This window comes from Osmia bicornis, chromosome 2 (genome assembly GCF_907164935.1).
Source record: "Osmia bicornis bicornis chromosome 2, iOsmBic2.1, whole genome shotgun sequence".
In the NCBI taxonomy this organism is placed as follows: Eukaryota; Metazoa; Arthropoda; class Insecta; order Hymenoptera; family Megachilidae; genus Osmia; species Osmia bicornis.
Window position 1 is genome coordinate 11404110 of NC_060217.1, and position 15646 is coordinate 11419755.

Below are 15646 nucleotides of genomic sequence, written 5' to 3' on the forward strand. Positions count from 1 at the left end.
ACGGCCATGATTATTTTCCAGCGGGAAAAATGGGAGATCGAACTGGTGCGCGATGACGTGCTTGGAAATTCGATCATTCGACGAACAATTGTCGTTACCGGGAAATATGGGTTGCGTCTGATGTTTGTTCAAATGGAAAAATAATTGTATTAATTAATCTCTATTTATTGATCGTTGAAGATTCTTTAATTAGCTCTGATAATAATTTAAATATCGCGATCTTTATCGTTAGAAATTAGGCAATTCTTCGATCAATATGAAATTAATTAATTAACATGTTCGATCTCAGGGTAACAGCTGTATGTGTTATTGTCCATTTGGAGTGGGTAATTACGTCAAATTGTGTATAATTGAATAATTAATGAAAGAAAAGTTGAAGATAAATTTGAAAATTAATCTACCACACACTTAATAATTATGTTTGACTACTGTTGCAATTAACGTGTTAATTAGTATCTACGTGTATTAGCGTAAATTAAAAATAAAAGATTATATGTATGAATGCCGTTTGATGTGAACTGTCTCCGCAACTAGATCAAGACGATCATTTTGATGTAATACAAAGCTGTCTTAGAAACTGACAGCTCAGTATCGTGTCTGACTAGTGCGGTCCGCTACTACTGATACCATCGACACCGACCGTCTTGGTTACCACGGTCAATATTAACTCTTTGACTGGCAATATCCGGTATTCCGAGCGAATCAATTGTTTGATATACGCTACTTTATCTATATAGGTAAATTATAAGCGGGATAATATGAAACTTGTTGAGCGTTTGTTATCACAAAGTCTGTTGCTCAAAAGGGAGATTTTACAAGTTTATTATAAATTTTGATAGATTCTTAAATATTTATTAGGCGAAATATTTAAAAAAATATTAAATTTTATTGATATAAGTAAACTGAGAAACATTTGAAAATTTTCAATGCTAACAATCAGACGTAACGCAAAACACGATACCAGTCAAAGAATTAAAAATACTAGAATACGATTATCACGATAGGTATAGGTAATACTGTGTTTTATGTACAATATCCTATATTGATGCTATGTTACAATTCTCTTACTATACATATATAAAAATAGAAGCGCGTCAATATGTGTAAATAGATCCGTGATCGTGTAACAAAAACCACGGATATAAATTGGATTTTTCAGCTTTCTCTACTGTTTACGTATTGTCATAGAAACTATACACATTACGATATTATGTTCTCGACGGTGACGATAAATTTGATCACGATTGATCGATCGACTCTTTGGCTTCCTACGCGATTAAATATCGAGGATACACGGCAGCGTAAGAGCATTCCAAAAGCAACTACATTCCGAAACTTTGAACAGGTCCTTTTTTACATTTAACCCTTTCGCCCCAAAAAACGTATATTAGAGATGTGCAAGAACCCATCGGACATTTCCAAGTTTTCAACAAAAAATAATTTTAAATTACTCTAATAATATTTATGAAGAATTTTATAAAACAAAATCATCTTATCGCAAGTATGTTGAAGCGAAAGGGTTAATTATCGATACGTTTGATTAATTGATAATTGATGGCCAGGGTAGCGCACCACACGTGTCTGAAACGATATCTTCGTGCATATAGTTTTAATATTTTAGAGTTACTTTTATCTGGATATGTACGAATTAGTTTAATATTATACATTATTTTAATTTATTTGCTTTGTGGTACTGTACACGTGAAGAAATAAAACCATATTAATAGGTTTTTGATCACAATTCATTATGTTTTATGAAAGTGGATGGTGGTGATGAATTTAAAGACCACTTTGTGACTTACCTGACTGTATAAACTATTTTCTGTTTAATAATAATAAACTAATTTGTATACCAAATTCATTGGAATGTTAAAGCAGTTTCGTTTCAAAAATTACTGAAACTCAAAATTGGATAAATAAACTCTTGACTAGCTGTTCTAAAAGCACGTAGTACGAACGTCATCATTGATTTGTGCCAAAACTGACAATGACGTGCACGTGTATGGAAATGACGTCTGGGAATACGTCACGTGGCTCTTCCGGATTAGTGGCTTATTTAGTTTCAGTACAATAGTGCATCTGTATTTAATTTTACCTCAGTTCCTTTAAATAACCATAAATTTGTCAGAATTATATCATTGCAATACTTGTTACACTGTCAAAAGAATTATTAAAATGTTTTCCCCTAGTTTCCAGAGAACTAATAAATGCAAACGAAGATATAACTCATTTATCTGCTATGCAGTGTAAATGATGTTAAATATTTTACTTTATATAATGTAATGAATTTTTATTAGAAAACTTGGTGGTTTAAAATAAACGAAAAATCAACAGTCTTGATAATGATTGAACTTATTGTTAGCAAGATAAATGTGTTTGAAGATAATTCGAAAAAATGTTCTTCTAACAAGAAACAATGTATTTCATTGATCTTTGTACTGTATCGCGTACACATAATCAGAAAAACTATAAATAATTTAACTTCCACAATACAAAATTAACAGTAAGAAATCTAAATTGCCTCGTGTAGCAACTATTACAACAATCATCTAACCAATATAAATAATTACACTATCATTCATCAATTTCAAGTCACTGTCTTAAATTTCGTTGTATCGTGAACTCTTTAGCACTCAAGAAGTATTGCTTGTAATATCTCCTTTCCAAATATCCCAAACTGAATATATTAAAAATTAAACCGAAACTGAAATTAAAAGTGTTTGATCTTTCTTTTTTCCCAACCACAAATTAAAATTTCGTTTTATTCGATCCATGAAATTTATAAATAAATAAAATGGGCACGTCCCTTTTATAAGGTTTCTTTTACATACATTTTAGCAATTAAAAGCATTTAAAAGATAAAGTGTTAAAACTTGTAACTCAGATGAGAGCATCCTTGAAGGGTTAAAACTTTAGCTCATGAATAAAACAATATTCAAATTTATGGCTAAGGAAAAGAAAAGAGGTCGAATACTTTTATTAAAATAAAAAAAAAAGATAAAATATTACTGTTCTTAGAGCAAAAAACCAAAAGGTAAACTACACCCATAGTTTTTTAGTAGGATAAAAGGTAACTGTTCCAACGAATCAATACCTCCTGAAAGAAAATTTAAGAAAATAAAAATTTTAATTAAAATAATAATCCTAATACTCACAAGCAGCAGCATTAACTCTTACACGCATTCTGCTAACTCTCTAAGCTTACAGTGTCCATTGTTCAGAATTTTTACGGCAGTGACCCATCGGCGTCAACTGAAACGCGTGTTTCCTGTACAAAAAAGCATTGTTCACGTTACAACATCGTTTTCACGTAGCCGCGAAAATCTATTTTCCGACGAACGTAGCGCAAGATCAACGAATCACACACGTCAGCGAGCTTCATTAACAGAAACGAAACGCGTTTCGCAACAAACGGTAACACCTGATCGTTGTTACATAAAACGTACCACCTTTTATCACATCCCTTGCATCGATATCACGTCACATTTTTCTCCACAATTTTCTCCACAATTTTATTCGATGCTATTTCTCCTTCGTTTATCTTCCATTAAAACGTTTCCTTTGTCGTTTCGAATCGTTTGTGCGTCTTATAGATCTTCTACGGCCACGCTCTCACACGCGGGGATTATATAAACATAGAAACATACAAACACACATTGTTTTCTTTTACTTTTTTGTTTTTCGTCACTACGTGGGTTTCTATTCGTATCTCGCGACGCAGTTAGTTTTAATTGGTTAATCTTAAGTTCTCCTTAAAACGATAACTCTCTGCTCTGTGTTTAACCCTCTCGGTAAATTCAACTACAATTATTTTACTCGTTTTTTATTTATATTTACTTTTTAATTTTTATCTTTTTTTGGAAATTTTCGAAGCACTTTATTGCAGGTTTTTTTTCTCATTTTAACGAAGCACTTATTGCGTTTTTTTTTTTTAAGTCTGGAGATTACGCTCGTTTCTGTATCCCCTCGTCGCGTATATTCTTCCCTCGATTTGTTTCTTCTGTGTTTGATGGTTATGGGTTTTATCGCTGCTGTTATTGTTGCTCTTGTTTCTTCCGTTCTGCAGATTGTTCTGTGACTGTGATCGGTACTCCTTTGTTTTAGGTGAGAATGTAACATTTGTTTGTTGTTGCATATCGAATAGTGGATTTTGGAACATGGATTTGATGACACAATGATATCACAAATTCGCAGTAATGGCAATTCTGATATTCTGTAGTTTCAGAATTTTAGAATCTCTGAAGTTCGTAATTTCGAAACTCTGAAATTTTGAAGACTTGTAATTTTGTGATTCTGAAATGTAGGAAATCTGAATTTTGAAGATTTGTAATTTTGGAATTATGAAATATAGGAAATCTGACATTTCGAAATTTTGGAATTCTAAAGTTTCCAGTCTTCAATTTTGGAATTTAAAAATTTTAAAATGGTGAAGGTCCACATTAGATTTTTAAAGGTCCATTCTGGCCCTTACCAAGCTACACCAATCATAAAATTTCAGGCTTCAAATTGATACGCTATAAGTCCCATTTGGCCCTATTTTTATGTCATCAAATTGTGTTAGATCTTCTATGTGTCAAAGTGCATCCCTTGACACACAAGCTAATAATTTAAACTTTTAGCATTTTTGTTTCATTGTTTTTTTCTTTTTTTAATTACTCTTTGACAACGGTCCTCTAGCTCGATATAGTAGTCCAGACATTGACGCATGATTTTCTGGTAGCAGGAATTGTCGAGCGGATCGCTCGTTCGAAGGAAATTAATCGCTTCCTTTTTTCGCCGGGAAACTAAATGACTCGCGTTGGAAATTCAATCGTTCATTCAATCTCATGGCGTGACACGCGAAATTCGTTTTGCAGGAAAAAAAGGAACGATGCTGTTTACTGCAACGAATTATTCAATTGTAAAAAAGTTCGCGTCAAGCGGTTCATGAAGGAGAAAGTGTCTACTATTATAGAAGAAAAATATGAATTTCAAGATTGTATTGATTTATGATACTCGTTCAAATAAATGGAAAGTGTAAAGGATTCAAAAATGAAACGTGCGATTCACTGTTTCAGAATTGCAAGTTAACATGTTGGAAAATGGAAAGCCAGATGGAAGACAATGATTAATCATTATTCGATATTAAGGTCACCGGCTGACGTGATTTATGATACGATCTTGCGAATTAATATTTCTACTTTCATTCTGTTAGAATGAATTGTAATAATTTTAACATGTTAACTATCGCATATTCCAACAGGGTGTTCCATGCAATTGAGCCCAGCTGTAGCTCTAAATGGTAGAAGATAAAAAAATGTGTTATTAAGAAAAATCAATGGAGGATCACATGGTATAATTGTCTACATCGAAAGTTGAGATGTTTCAAGGATTTCAAAATCATTTCTATTTTTTAAAATTCAATTGAGTACTTCGTTATATGTCATATGAAGCATTTTTTCATTTTCTATAGAAATGTGTTAAGGCACTTGGGTCGAAAAGTGGTTAGTCCAAAAGATATCTTAGGGAGAAACAGCGACTTTTCAAATTTGGAAAAACTTTTTTTAAAGTGCTTCTGTAGACGTCAAATTCTGCGTCTTGTTATTCTCTACAGAATGTTATTAAGGTACTTGGGTTGAAAATTGATCAGTTCAAGAATTATCTTAAGGAGAGACAGGGAGATTCTAGTGGTCTCTCCCTAAGATAACTTTTGAACTAATAAATTTTCGATCCATGTATCTATGATACATTTTTATCGAGAATAAAAATCGCTTCGATTGATATATAGCAAAGTACACAATTCCAACAGAAGATTTTAGACCCTAGGCTGTCCTTGTCTCTCCCTAAAATATCGAACTGATCAATTTTCGACCCAAGTACTCTAATATTTTTTTATGAAAAATAATAAAATATAACGTTTCACGTTTATGATTATACACAATTCCGTTAAAAAACTTACCATTTAATATTTTCTAATTACATTTTTCTATCTTCTACCATTTTAGTATGATTCATTAATTGATGAAGAAAAAATGGCACGAACGATAATAATTTCTAAAACCCTTTACCATTTTTAACGAGCATCATAAACTAATTATGATTAATTAAATTCTATCGTTCTCATTATCTGAAGTGACCGAACTCGAGGCTATCGAAAATATTCTTAATTCACCTTCTGCATTACATATCCGTACCACGCATCTGCTCAGCGTTCCCTCTGAAAGACTTAATAATTATATTCATTATAATCACAGTCGATGGAAGGGTGTACACAGCGGCGATGCTCGTCGAAAGTATACAATATAATAATCTAATTTCAAACCATTCCATAAGAACATCCTCCGAATTCATTATTGAAAACTACAACTTCTGTCTTTTTATGATTGCTATCACGATCCCAATCGAACGTCGAACCGAATCCCTGCCACGAACGGAAGAGGAAGTTTAAACAACGCCAGTTCGTCACGGAAATCGAACAGGAGCAAAAGATTACGGAAGAACCATTTGCCGAGCGAATATACCTACGTATAAAACACCTCTCTCCCTTCTTCTCCTTTATTCCACCTTTTCGCTATCCATCTTCAAACTCGACCGGATGTTCCTCGTTCCAACGTTCGAGCTTCTAATTCCAGTTACGAGCAGCCCTTCCCTCTTCTTACTTCCTTCAGCTTTCATCACCTGTCCGGGCGTCTTCTTCGTCCCAGTTTTCCCTCCGAAACTTATGAAAGTAGTTGCCCGGAACTCTTTAACGAATCTCAGCTCGTGTCGTCTCCCTTCGAGCACGGTTCTTCTTTCGCGAAGAAACAAAGAAGAAGAAGAAGAGACGCGTTCCAGGACACCGTACACTCGACTCGGGGACACCATACACTCTCCATTCGCTAAACGGAACACACGGCTTTGGTTAACTTATCGTTAGGTAGGTGCACGTGTTACGTGGCTCTGCGTGTTGTATTGATAATAATGTGTTCGTAAGGCGTAGCACTTGCGGGATATGAACATGGTCATGATTCGTCGCGCGTCTAATTCAAACCCAAGTCTCTTGACGAGTATCTCTCTCTCTCTCTCTCTCTCTCTCTTGCATACCACTGACACTGGGTGCCCGAGCGTTCTGCTTGTCGTCCGTGTTTGTCCTGGTGTCACGCGACCACGCGGGCACAACACTTTGATGGATGATAGGCCGTGTGATTAGGAGCCGGACCACGCGGCGACGAGCTTCAAAGGAGGAACCTTGGTTAATTGGTTCAATTTGACGTGATTTCGACGGGGCTAGGCGGAACGCTGCGGCGACAAAGAGAGCAGAGGCACGCTAGCAGGGCCCTCCCCGTCAAGCGACCGTCATACTGGCGTTTCAAACGTCACCTGGAACAATCACAGGTGAAGGAGTTAGAAAGGACTATTCCTAAATTCCCACACAGGGGTTGACATTTATTTAATAAACATTTGAAGACGTTTCGTTTTATTAGCCTCTATACAATGATTGATCCTTTTTCTAAAAAAATAAGAAATATAATGTAAGGCGTTTCTTAACCCTCGGACCATGGACCATGTAGCCCGAATATTTTTTGTTCGGAATAGAATTATAGTTACATTATGTTTTCTACTTTTTAGGAAAAGAGTCGACAATTGTATACGTTTTCCTACTCGTGTAATTTATGAAGACTTTAATTAAAAATAAATGGTTCTGTTTCGAATGCAATACTGTTTAAATAAAAGCAATATAAAACCCCAGTTCTGGTAATTTTCAAGGTGTCTTTTAAGTTCGTCCAACAGTGTATTACTAATTTTTTAATTTTTTAATTTTCTGCTGGTTTCCATTATTTCTCATTCTACGAACGACTTTTTCATTAACTAAAGTTCAACGAAATTAAATTTCCTATTAGAACGGTCAATTAACAGAGTCTTCCGGAAGTATAAAAAAGAAAAAAAGAAGACAGCCAACGTATCCAAGGTGGTACCATTTGTCAGCTAGTAAGAAGTTAGTTGTCTGACGCTCGTAACTTGAAGAGTCTCTTTTCTAGCTTTTCACACGACAGCTGCTTCATTCACAAGTGGACAACAGTTCGTATCCCTTTCTTTCCCTTCGTTCACTTCGTTATCTTCTTTTTGCGTGCGGCTTAAGGATAAAAAGCCATGCCGGCAGGAAGGGTGAAGCGAACCGACGCTAACTCAATATCGGTTCACTTTTCTGGCTCGAGTACGCGCGGTAATTGAGTTTTTCTCCAACGATATATTCGTCCTGCTTTTTCCTCTTGTCGCGATTTATGTCGCGAGCTGCTTTCAACGTGGACGCAGCTTGTTCTTGGCTTCGAATCCCTCGTTTTCTACCGAGTCCAGGGATACCAGAAGGGAAGAAAAAACTTTGAGATAATTAATCATCGACGAACGGTAGGGAAAGAAAGGGATGAAAATCTTGGTATAATCCGTGAAAATGGGGTAAACAAAAGCTGGGAGATGCGCGTAAAATACGAAAGATCAAGTATTTTTCATGTGCTTCAATGGAGATTCTTTAATAAAATATATACTATCCGAACTGAAAAACTTTAAACAATTGGAAATTGGTTTCTGAATAAAAAATTAACTACTTTTGCAGGAGTTTTAGTAGAGTTTTTTTAAACTTTCTCACAAAACTTTTTATGTGAAAAATATGAAATGCGCGTTTTAAAGTTTGTATCTTATTTGAAGTAGATTGTCATAAAGTTAAATGACTTGAAAGAAAAAACAAAATCTGATAGTAAATAAAAAAGCAGGCTCATTTCTTTGATCTGTCGACGTATAGCTACTAATTGGCATAATAGTAGTCTTATATCTGTTACTTTTATATCACTCTTTGAAGTATGATAGGGTTAAAAGCGTCCTGTCTTTTTAATACCTGAGTGGGATATTTTTTTTTATACCACCTCGAAAAATTAAAATTACTTGAAATTTTATAACGATAAAATTTCTATACAACATGATTCGTTTTATTTTTTTAAATTCTGTGCTTTAAAGAATTAACAAGTAATTCAAGGTAGAATTTATCCTGATTGCAATGTCGCTGAATTAACAATAGAAATTCAATTATTTGTGAAAAAATGCTGAACTCAAGGTTAAACTTTTGTAAACTCAACTATGTGCCATCCAATTCTACTGTATCTTCGTTTGATTAAATAATTCAAGAATCTTCCTCGCAGTAGACATATAATACTCTAAGTTGTAAGAAAAATACGGCGAAACTGGTAAAAAATTTACTTTCTCTACCATCTAAACCAATCGGGAGCAAAGCTAGATAAAGATGAAACTTTAAACAACTTGAACTTATCACGTGTCGAGGTCACAGTGGTAAAATTTAGACAAGGAGGCACATTCTTGTTTCACCATTCAACCAAATTTTCTCTACTTTTACCATTTATATTTGAAACAAATAAAAAACTGAGTTCTAACAATAAAATAGAAAAATAGAAAAAATTCATTTACATATTTTTACTAATAATTTTTTTTCTAAACATTTATATCATACCTGAAAATTGATTTACTTATTAATCTAGAGCGATCAACATTCTCAATGATAAAAACAAAAGTAATTATTTCTAAACGATCACATATTCAATTAATGGAGTGATTTACCAAACCACATCCAAAAACTAAAGCTGAAATTAAAACACCGCCATCGTTTCGCGCAACAAGCTTCTCGTAATTGTCTCGTATGTCTCTCTAGCATTCCATTTAGAGAATAAAAGCTGTACAGTTGAACGAGAGAGCTCGGTACTCACCTCCCTTGTCCCCTTTTTCGAGCGTTTCCTCTCGAGCTTCGGTGTCTGAGGTAGCAGGGTGTAATCGCCGCTCGTTCCGCCGCTACGCTGCCGTGTCAACGGCTGATGCGACAGGAGGGGTGCGCGTGGTGGTGGTGAAAATTGAACACCCTGAGGCAGTAACGAATACCCGAGGTTCTGACCCGGTGTGAACGGCGAAGTCGGCGGGAAGTGATTTGCCACCACGGGCGCCCAGTACTGGTGCGAGTACCGGGACGGTGAACTCCCTATGGATATAATACATTGACCCTGGGTCAGTTGAGCCTAATTGTTATTCGATAAGGATCATTTTACGATTGAAACAACTAGGTAAATCATTCAGGAGAATCGTATTTAACTAAGCGGTTTCACTCTTTATCTTAACATTTTGACGGTACGTTAGGTGTATTCAATTTCATCAGAGAGAATTATTGTGAAATGGCACTTATGGTATATCAATTTAGAACTCTTAGCTTGAGGAAAATTACTGTATACACGCATCCTTCATTAATGTTCTTAATACAAAATGGCCGGCTGTTAATTACAGTTTCTAGTAAATTAGGTGGTGTAAAAGTTTGACAGGATTTTATAACATAAGAGTATTACAAAATAGCACATATAATATATCAATTTAAAGTTTAAGATTTAATTTAAATAATTACATAAAAGTTTCATCAATATTTTTAATAAAAAAATGACTGATTCTTCGTTGAATCAAATAATGTCTATGAATATATATTTTACATACTGAGTGTTCCAAAAAAAGAAATTATAGTAAGAGGATATAAAAATGAATATAAAATACCACAAGCCATAAATCCAATAAAATGTACGGCCATCAAAATGTTATGGCAGACTCGTATTAGCAAGGTGATGTTAAAAAGAAATTTGATTGTTTTGGAAAGTGGTTATATTGGGAAATCAATGACTTTTATTTTAAAGGGAAAGAAAGGTACTGAATTGTGTTGAGAAACCAACAGTGTGATTACGAGTATTTCTACTTTGGGAAATGAAGTTTGAATTAGGGTGGTGGGTGCCTTGAAAGAAAGCAGACTGATTGGAAATTCCTTCTGGGAAATTTTATATTTGCGATCGTTCAAGTTTCATTTTATGGAACTTGACCTTTCGTTCCATGTATTTGATACCATTTGCGTCATTACAAATGACTGTTCTGAGTAATTTCATTCGTGATAATGAAATAAGAAATAAAATTATGGATCGTAAATTGGATATCATAAAGTTTTTACGTTTTATGGTGAATGAGATAAAAACTGTAATAAATGAACTATGGATAATTATGCAAATATTTTCTAAGAAACTCGAAGATTCAATTTCTTTTTTATCCTTTAAATTATTGTCATATCTGAGATCAAAACCTGTTATCTATCATCTGATATTTTAATATTTTTGTACGTATTAAGACATTTCTGAAATAGAAATATAAATTAAATATAAATCAAGCCTAATATGCTAATATTTTTTTCTTTTACTGTCAGAGGTCTGGCCATCGAGAGTCCAAGGAAATTTTCTAGGCCTAATTAATTAAAATCAGTACCCCACTCTGACCTTATACACTGTACCTCACTTTTCAACTTTTCCATTTACTACAAAGAAGAAAATCACCTCCGTTACAGCTTCAAACAAATATACAATACTTCCAAGCCTCTCTCGTATCTCGAGAGAAGAGATTCATTCGGATAGTTAACAGATTTTCCTCTGAGATGCGCTCTTAACAGGGCCAGTCTAACGATCCTTCCAGTAACGATCATCAAAGTTAGAATGAAACTTACTGTCGCTACGCGGGTTACTGTGCCTCCTTTGCGCCTTCCACGTCGTTGAGCGTACTCTTCCGGCAGTTTCAGTGTTTACAGCGTCGACGCTAAGACTTCTCGCGACGCCCCTGTAAGGATTCGACGTGGTTGTCTCACTGGCCGCGGCGACACCAGCGAGCTGCTCGTTAAGGGCGTACAACTTGGACGTAATGTCCTTACCGATGAGGGTGTTGAGGACGACCTTCAGTAGCGGCCTATGCCTGAGTACCCTGAGCAACTTCAGCCTCGTCCAACAAATGTACGTGCTCGACTCCTCGGCGCGGATCGTCACTTGGAAGACGTCGTCGATGTTCTCGTGCGTGGCCTCCCATTCAGGCGAGTCGACGAACTGATAAGCCTTGATGTGGTGCAAATGCGTCCCGTCGCAAGTCACCTTCAGCCTGAACTCGAGACAACAATATCGCTATAGAGGATTTTTATATATTTGCAAGATTCAAACTAGACGTTAATTTGAAAAATTATTCATTTTTCTTCATTCATAAACTAATATTAATACGTCTGTGCGGCCTATACTTATGGCTTTACGGTTTACACGTTTTTTTGGGGGTTTTTTCCCCTTTCTGTCTTACATCTCACGATCAATCTGACAACTATGCTCATTTCCTTCTCTGCATTATTTACTAGCATCCCCGTCGCGGCTTCGCCCGCTCTCATAAATAAAAACTTCGAGAATTTGAAGTAATAATTGATGTGGCGAATAGGTGAGCTCATTTTATAGTGGGTGATTCTCAAACTACACTCCAGCGGTGCAAGAGCGCGTGCGCGGCAGCAGGTGGTAAGAGCGTATGCGCAACGGGGATTCACATATCATAAATCACTTTTTTAATAGTATAATAACATTTTAATGAAAAATCGGTAGATTTTATTATTGATAAACCTTCCGGGGAGCATGAAGATGATGTAGTTAAAAGTTGGTAGCGATTGGTTCAGTAGTTTTCGTGGTTAGCGGTTCCAAACGAAAAAGAGACTATCCTTCTATATAATAGTAGGATGTACTTATGTAGGGCTATGCCAGTATATTTTGAAATAAATAAATTTTACATTAAAATTCTTTTCCTCTTTGATTCATTAGCGAATGCTTGTGTATTTGCATTATCGTGTGATATTTTTAAAATATGAGTATCGTGAAATTATGTTGATGTAAGGATCATCGATTTCAATGTATCCACCGTATGCTACATCGAGCCAGCGAACGCGGAGGGTGTTTACACGAGGGATTTTCGTGCGGAAATGTAAACAGGATACCCGCGATATCCGAGGGAACGCGAGCGGTGAAGTTAAACCGGGTTCTAAAGCATCGACGGCGAATAGTTTTGCGTAAATTTGCCGGTGTTCGATCGTTCTAAAGTGAGCGAACACCGTTCGAGATCGAGCTCCCATCCCGTTGCCGCGAAATCTAATTTAATGCAATCGATCTTTCGATGGATTTTGAGGAGCCTCGTTGACCTTTCGCAGAATATTGTAGACTTTTGTACTGTAACATAATGAAAGGGAAAAAAAATTCAAGATAGAACAGCGATGTTCTGTAATAAATTGGACCATTAGATATAAAATAAAGTTCTGTTTAAATTAATTATTTTAGTCGCATATAGAGATTCTGTAATAAGTTGAAAATAAATTAAAAATGTTTTATATTCAAGAAACTCGTGTACAGTATGGAGCATGATAAGCTTCCTCAAGAAAAATACCGATGCCAAATTAATATTTAAATTATTTTTAATATTAATATTTTCGAAATTAAGATATTGAGAATTCCTGCTTCTCTTGTCATGTCATTTTTCTTGAAAAAGCTGTGCTCGATACTCTATATATTCCTTACAAAAGAAAAAAGAAAATTTACATTAAATTTACCAAGCAAGAAGACGATATGCAAACTCATAAAAAGATTCTTTAACGAGTTAGCTCATTTGCTGTGCGATTGTACATTGGTTACATTCCCTTTTTATAAACCATAAAAAATAATATATCTTCATAGTACCATGCACACCATGTACACGTTATATGTGAAATATCTTATGTTATGTGACCCTAAAATGAATTTAAAAAGTACATATACGGTGTCCCATGCAACTGGGTCAAACTATAATTCTTAAATAGTAGAAGATAAAAACAGTTTCATTGGACAAAATTAATCGGTGTCGAATAAAGTACCACATGATGCATATGTGAGCTCTGAAAGCGAAGGCCACGATCATTAATGAAAAAAAAATAAAATATGCAATTTCGTTGAAAACGAATAAAGTCAAATACACTTTTTTAATGAATTCATACATGCATCACTCGATGCCTCATTTAACAGGATATAATTTTCCCTAATTGCATGGTACACCTCCTATAATAAATGAAAACAACCAAACGTATTACCTTCAAAAAAGTGAAGCAGAGAAAATCTTCTAAACATTCAAGAAAGCATAAGGAAACTACCATGCAAGCAAGAAATTGACTACGAAAATTGCATTCGAGCGTGTTCCATCGATTCTACATTCATTTCCTGGAGAAAATAGGAGCGCGTAATACTCACTTGCCACGCAAGAGTATCGATAATCGTTCGTCGGCAGGCGTGACGCCTTCCGTCGCGTACGTTTGACCGGAATCCAGCTTCAATATCCTCGCCTCCTTGGCCAGTTCCTGGAAGTGCTTCTTGCTGACCTTGTACGGCTTGAAGAGTTTCAGATAGAGCTCGGCTAGCTCCGGGCTGAGAGCAGGCGGTAGAAATCGACAGGCGAGTATGAGCGAGTGAATACCGTTCAGAAGGCCGAGGGCCAGGCACCATAGCATCGCGTCCAGTGCACATATCGTGATGCCGGCCCACAGGGCGGCCAGCATGAAGCCGGCCGTGAGAAACGTGCGAAGAGCCAGAACCGAGGCTTTGAAAGAACGTGGCACTAGGAACGCCGCCGCGAAGAACAGATTCGCCGCCTGACAAAAGGCAAATCGAAACAGTTTTCTCTAATGAAAATCATCTCGTCTCGTCTCGTTTCGTTTTCAAGAGATTTGTAAAATCTTTTAGCATTTATTAGAAGTTTCTTGACGTGTACCCATCCCTGAATGGGCGATGGTTTAATCTCCGTGGCAATCCATCACTCATATTAATAAGAATTTCCATATTTTTGGATGTACATCAAAAATTTATTTCATTTCTCTCTGTTCCCCTTTAATAGTGCTTCAATTATTTAACTATGCAAAAGATGTAACAAACTAGCTATATACCTAATCATTTTTATGATAATTAAATATAATAACTCTACTTCCTATTCCTAATAAACATAATCATCCTAGTACAATATTTTCTATTCTATTGCTGATGATACTGCTAATCCTATTACTATTAAACGTCATGTACAGTATACACTATTCTATCTATTCTTAAACACCTGTTTTACATTTGTATTTCTACAGAATCCTAGACAAAGGCTTACCTGGAAGAGTTTATGCTGCGCTGCCTCCCATTCATCGCAGTAGCCTCCTCCTGATGACAATATAGTGGCATTTAACCTCTCGGTCACGTTGCTTGCCTCGGTGCTGTTCCATACGTCCACCCATAGTTCCGTGTAATTCAAGTCCTCCAACGAGGAACCACCTAGACTGGACAGGCCGGTGTAATTGAAGGTATAGCCCTCGGTGGAGTAGGTTGTCGATGTCGGGCTGGTGAACGGGGTCGTCGTGGTAGACGACAAAAGGCTGCTCGCAGGCGAGGGAGCATCAGTCGTGTTCGCCATTTTTCGTCGCGAGCGCGTGGTACGGGCCATCACCTTCTTCCACTGGAACAGAAGAAATATCGTGTTAGATTATCCAAGAAAAATTTATGGAGATTTCGACGAAAGATTTGTGGAATTTCATTTTACCCTTTGCGGTCGGAAGTTATTTGACCGAGAATGAACTAATTTAAGGATTCATGAGATACTATCGAAAAATTCGTCTTAGTAAAACCTAGATTCTTCTTTGACTGGTAGAAATTAATTGATCAGAAAATATTACGTTCTTAATCCTTGAGCGACGAACCTACGCCTAGGTCGGCCGAGGATTAACTGAAAATTTTAGATACTTATATTCGATGTAAAGATCCAC

The 15646-nt window shown here is 35.9% G+C and overlaps 1 protein-coding gene across 1 annotated transcript in view; it reads right to left on the minus strand.

The window, feature by feature from the left end:
- Window positions 1-4302: 4302 nt before the first annotated feature.
- LOC114871451 (blood vessel epicardial substance-like) overlaps window positions 4303-15646 on the minus strand; it is a 59521-nt gene continuing 48177 nt past the window's right edge. The window contains exons 3-7 of the mRNA XM_029177366.2: window positions 14998-15339; window positions 14100-14497; window positions 11537-11958; window positions 9729-9994; window positions 4303-7338 (exon numbers count right to left, since the gene is read on the minus strand). Coding sequence (XP_029033199.1) covers window positions 7315-7338; window positions 9729-9994; window positions 11537-11958; window positions 14100-14497; window positions 14998-15327 — 1440 coding nt within the window. The 5' untranslated portion in view covers window positions 15328-15339 and the 3' untranslated portion in view covers window positions 4303-7314. The remainder of the gene's footprint in view (window positions 7339-9728; window positions 9995-11536; window positions 11959-14099; window positions 14498-14997; window positions 15340-15646) is intronic.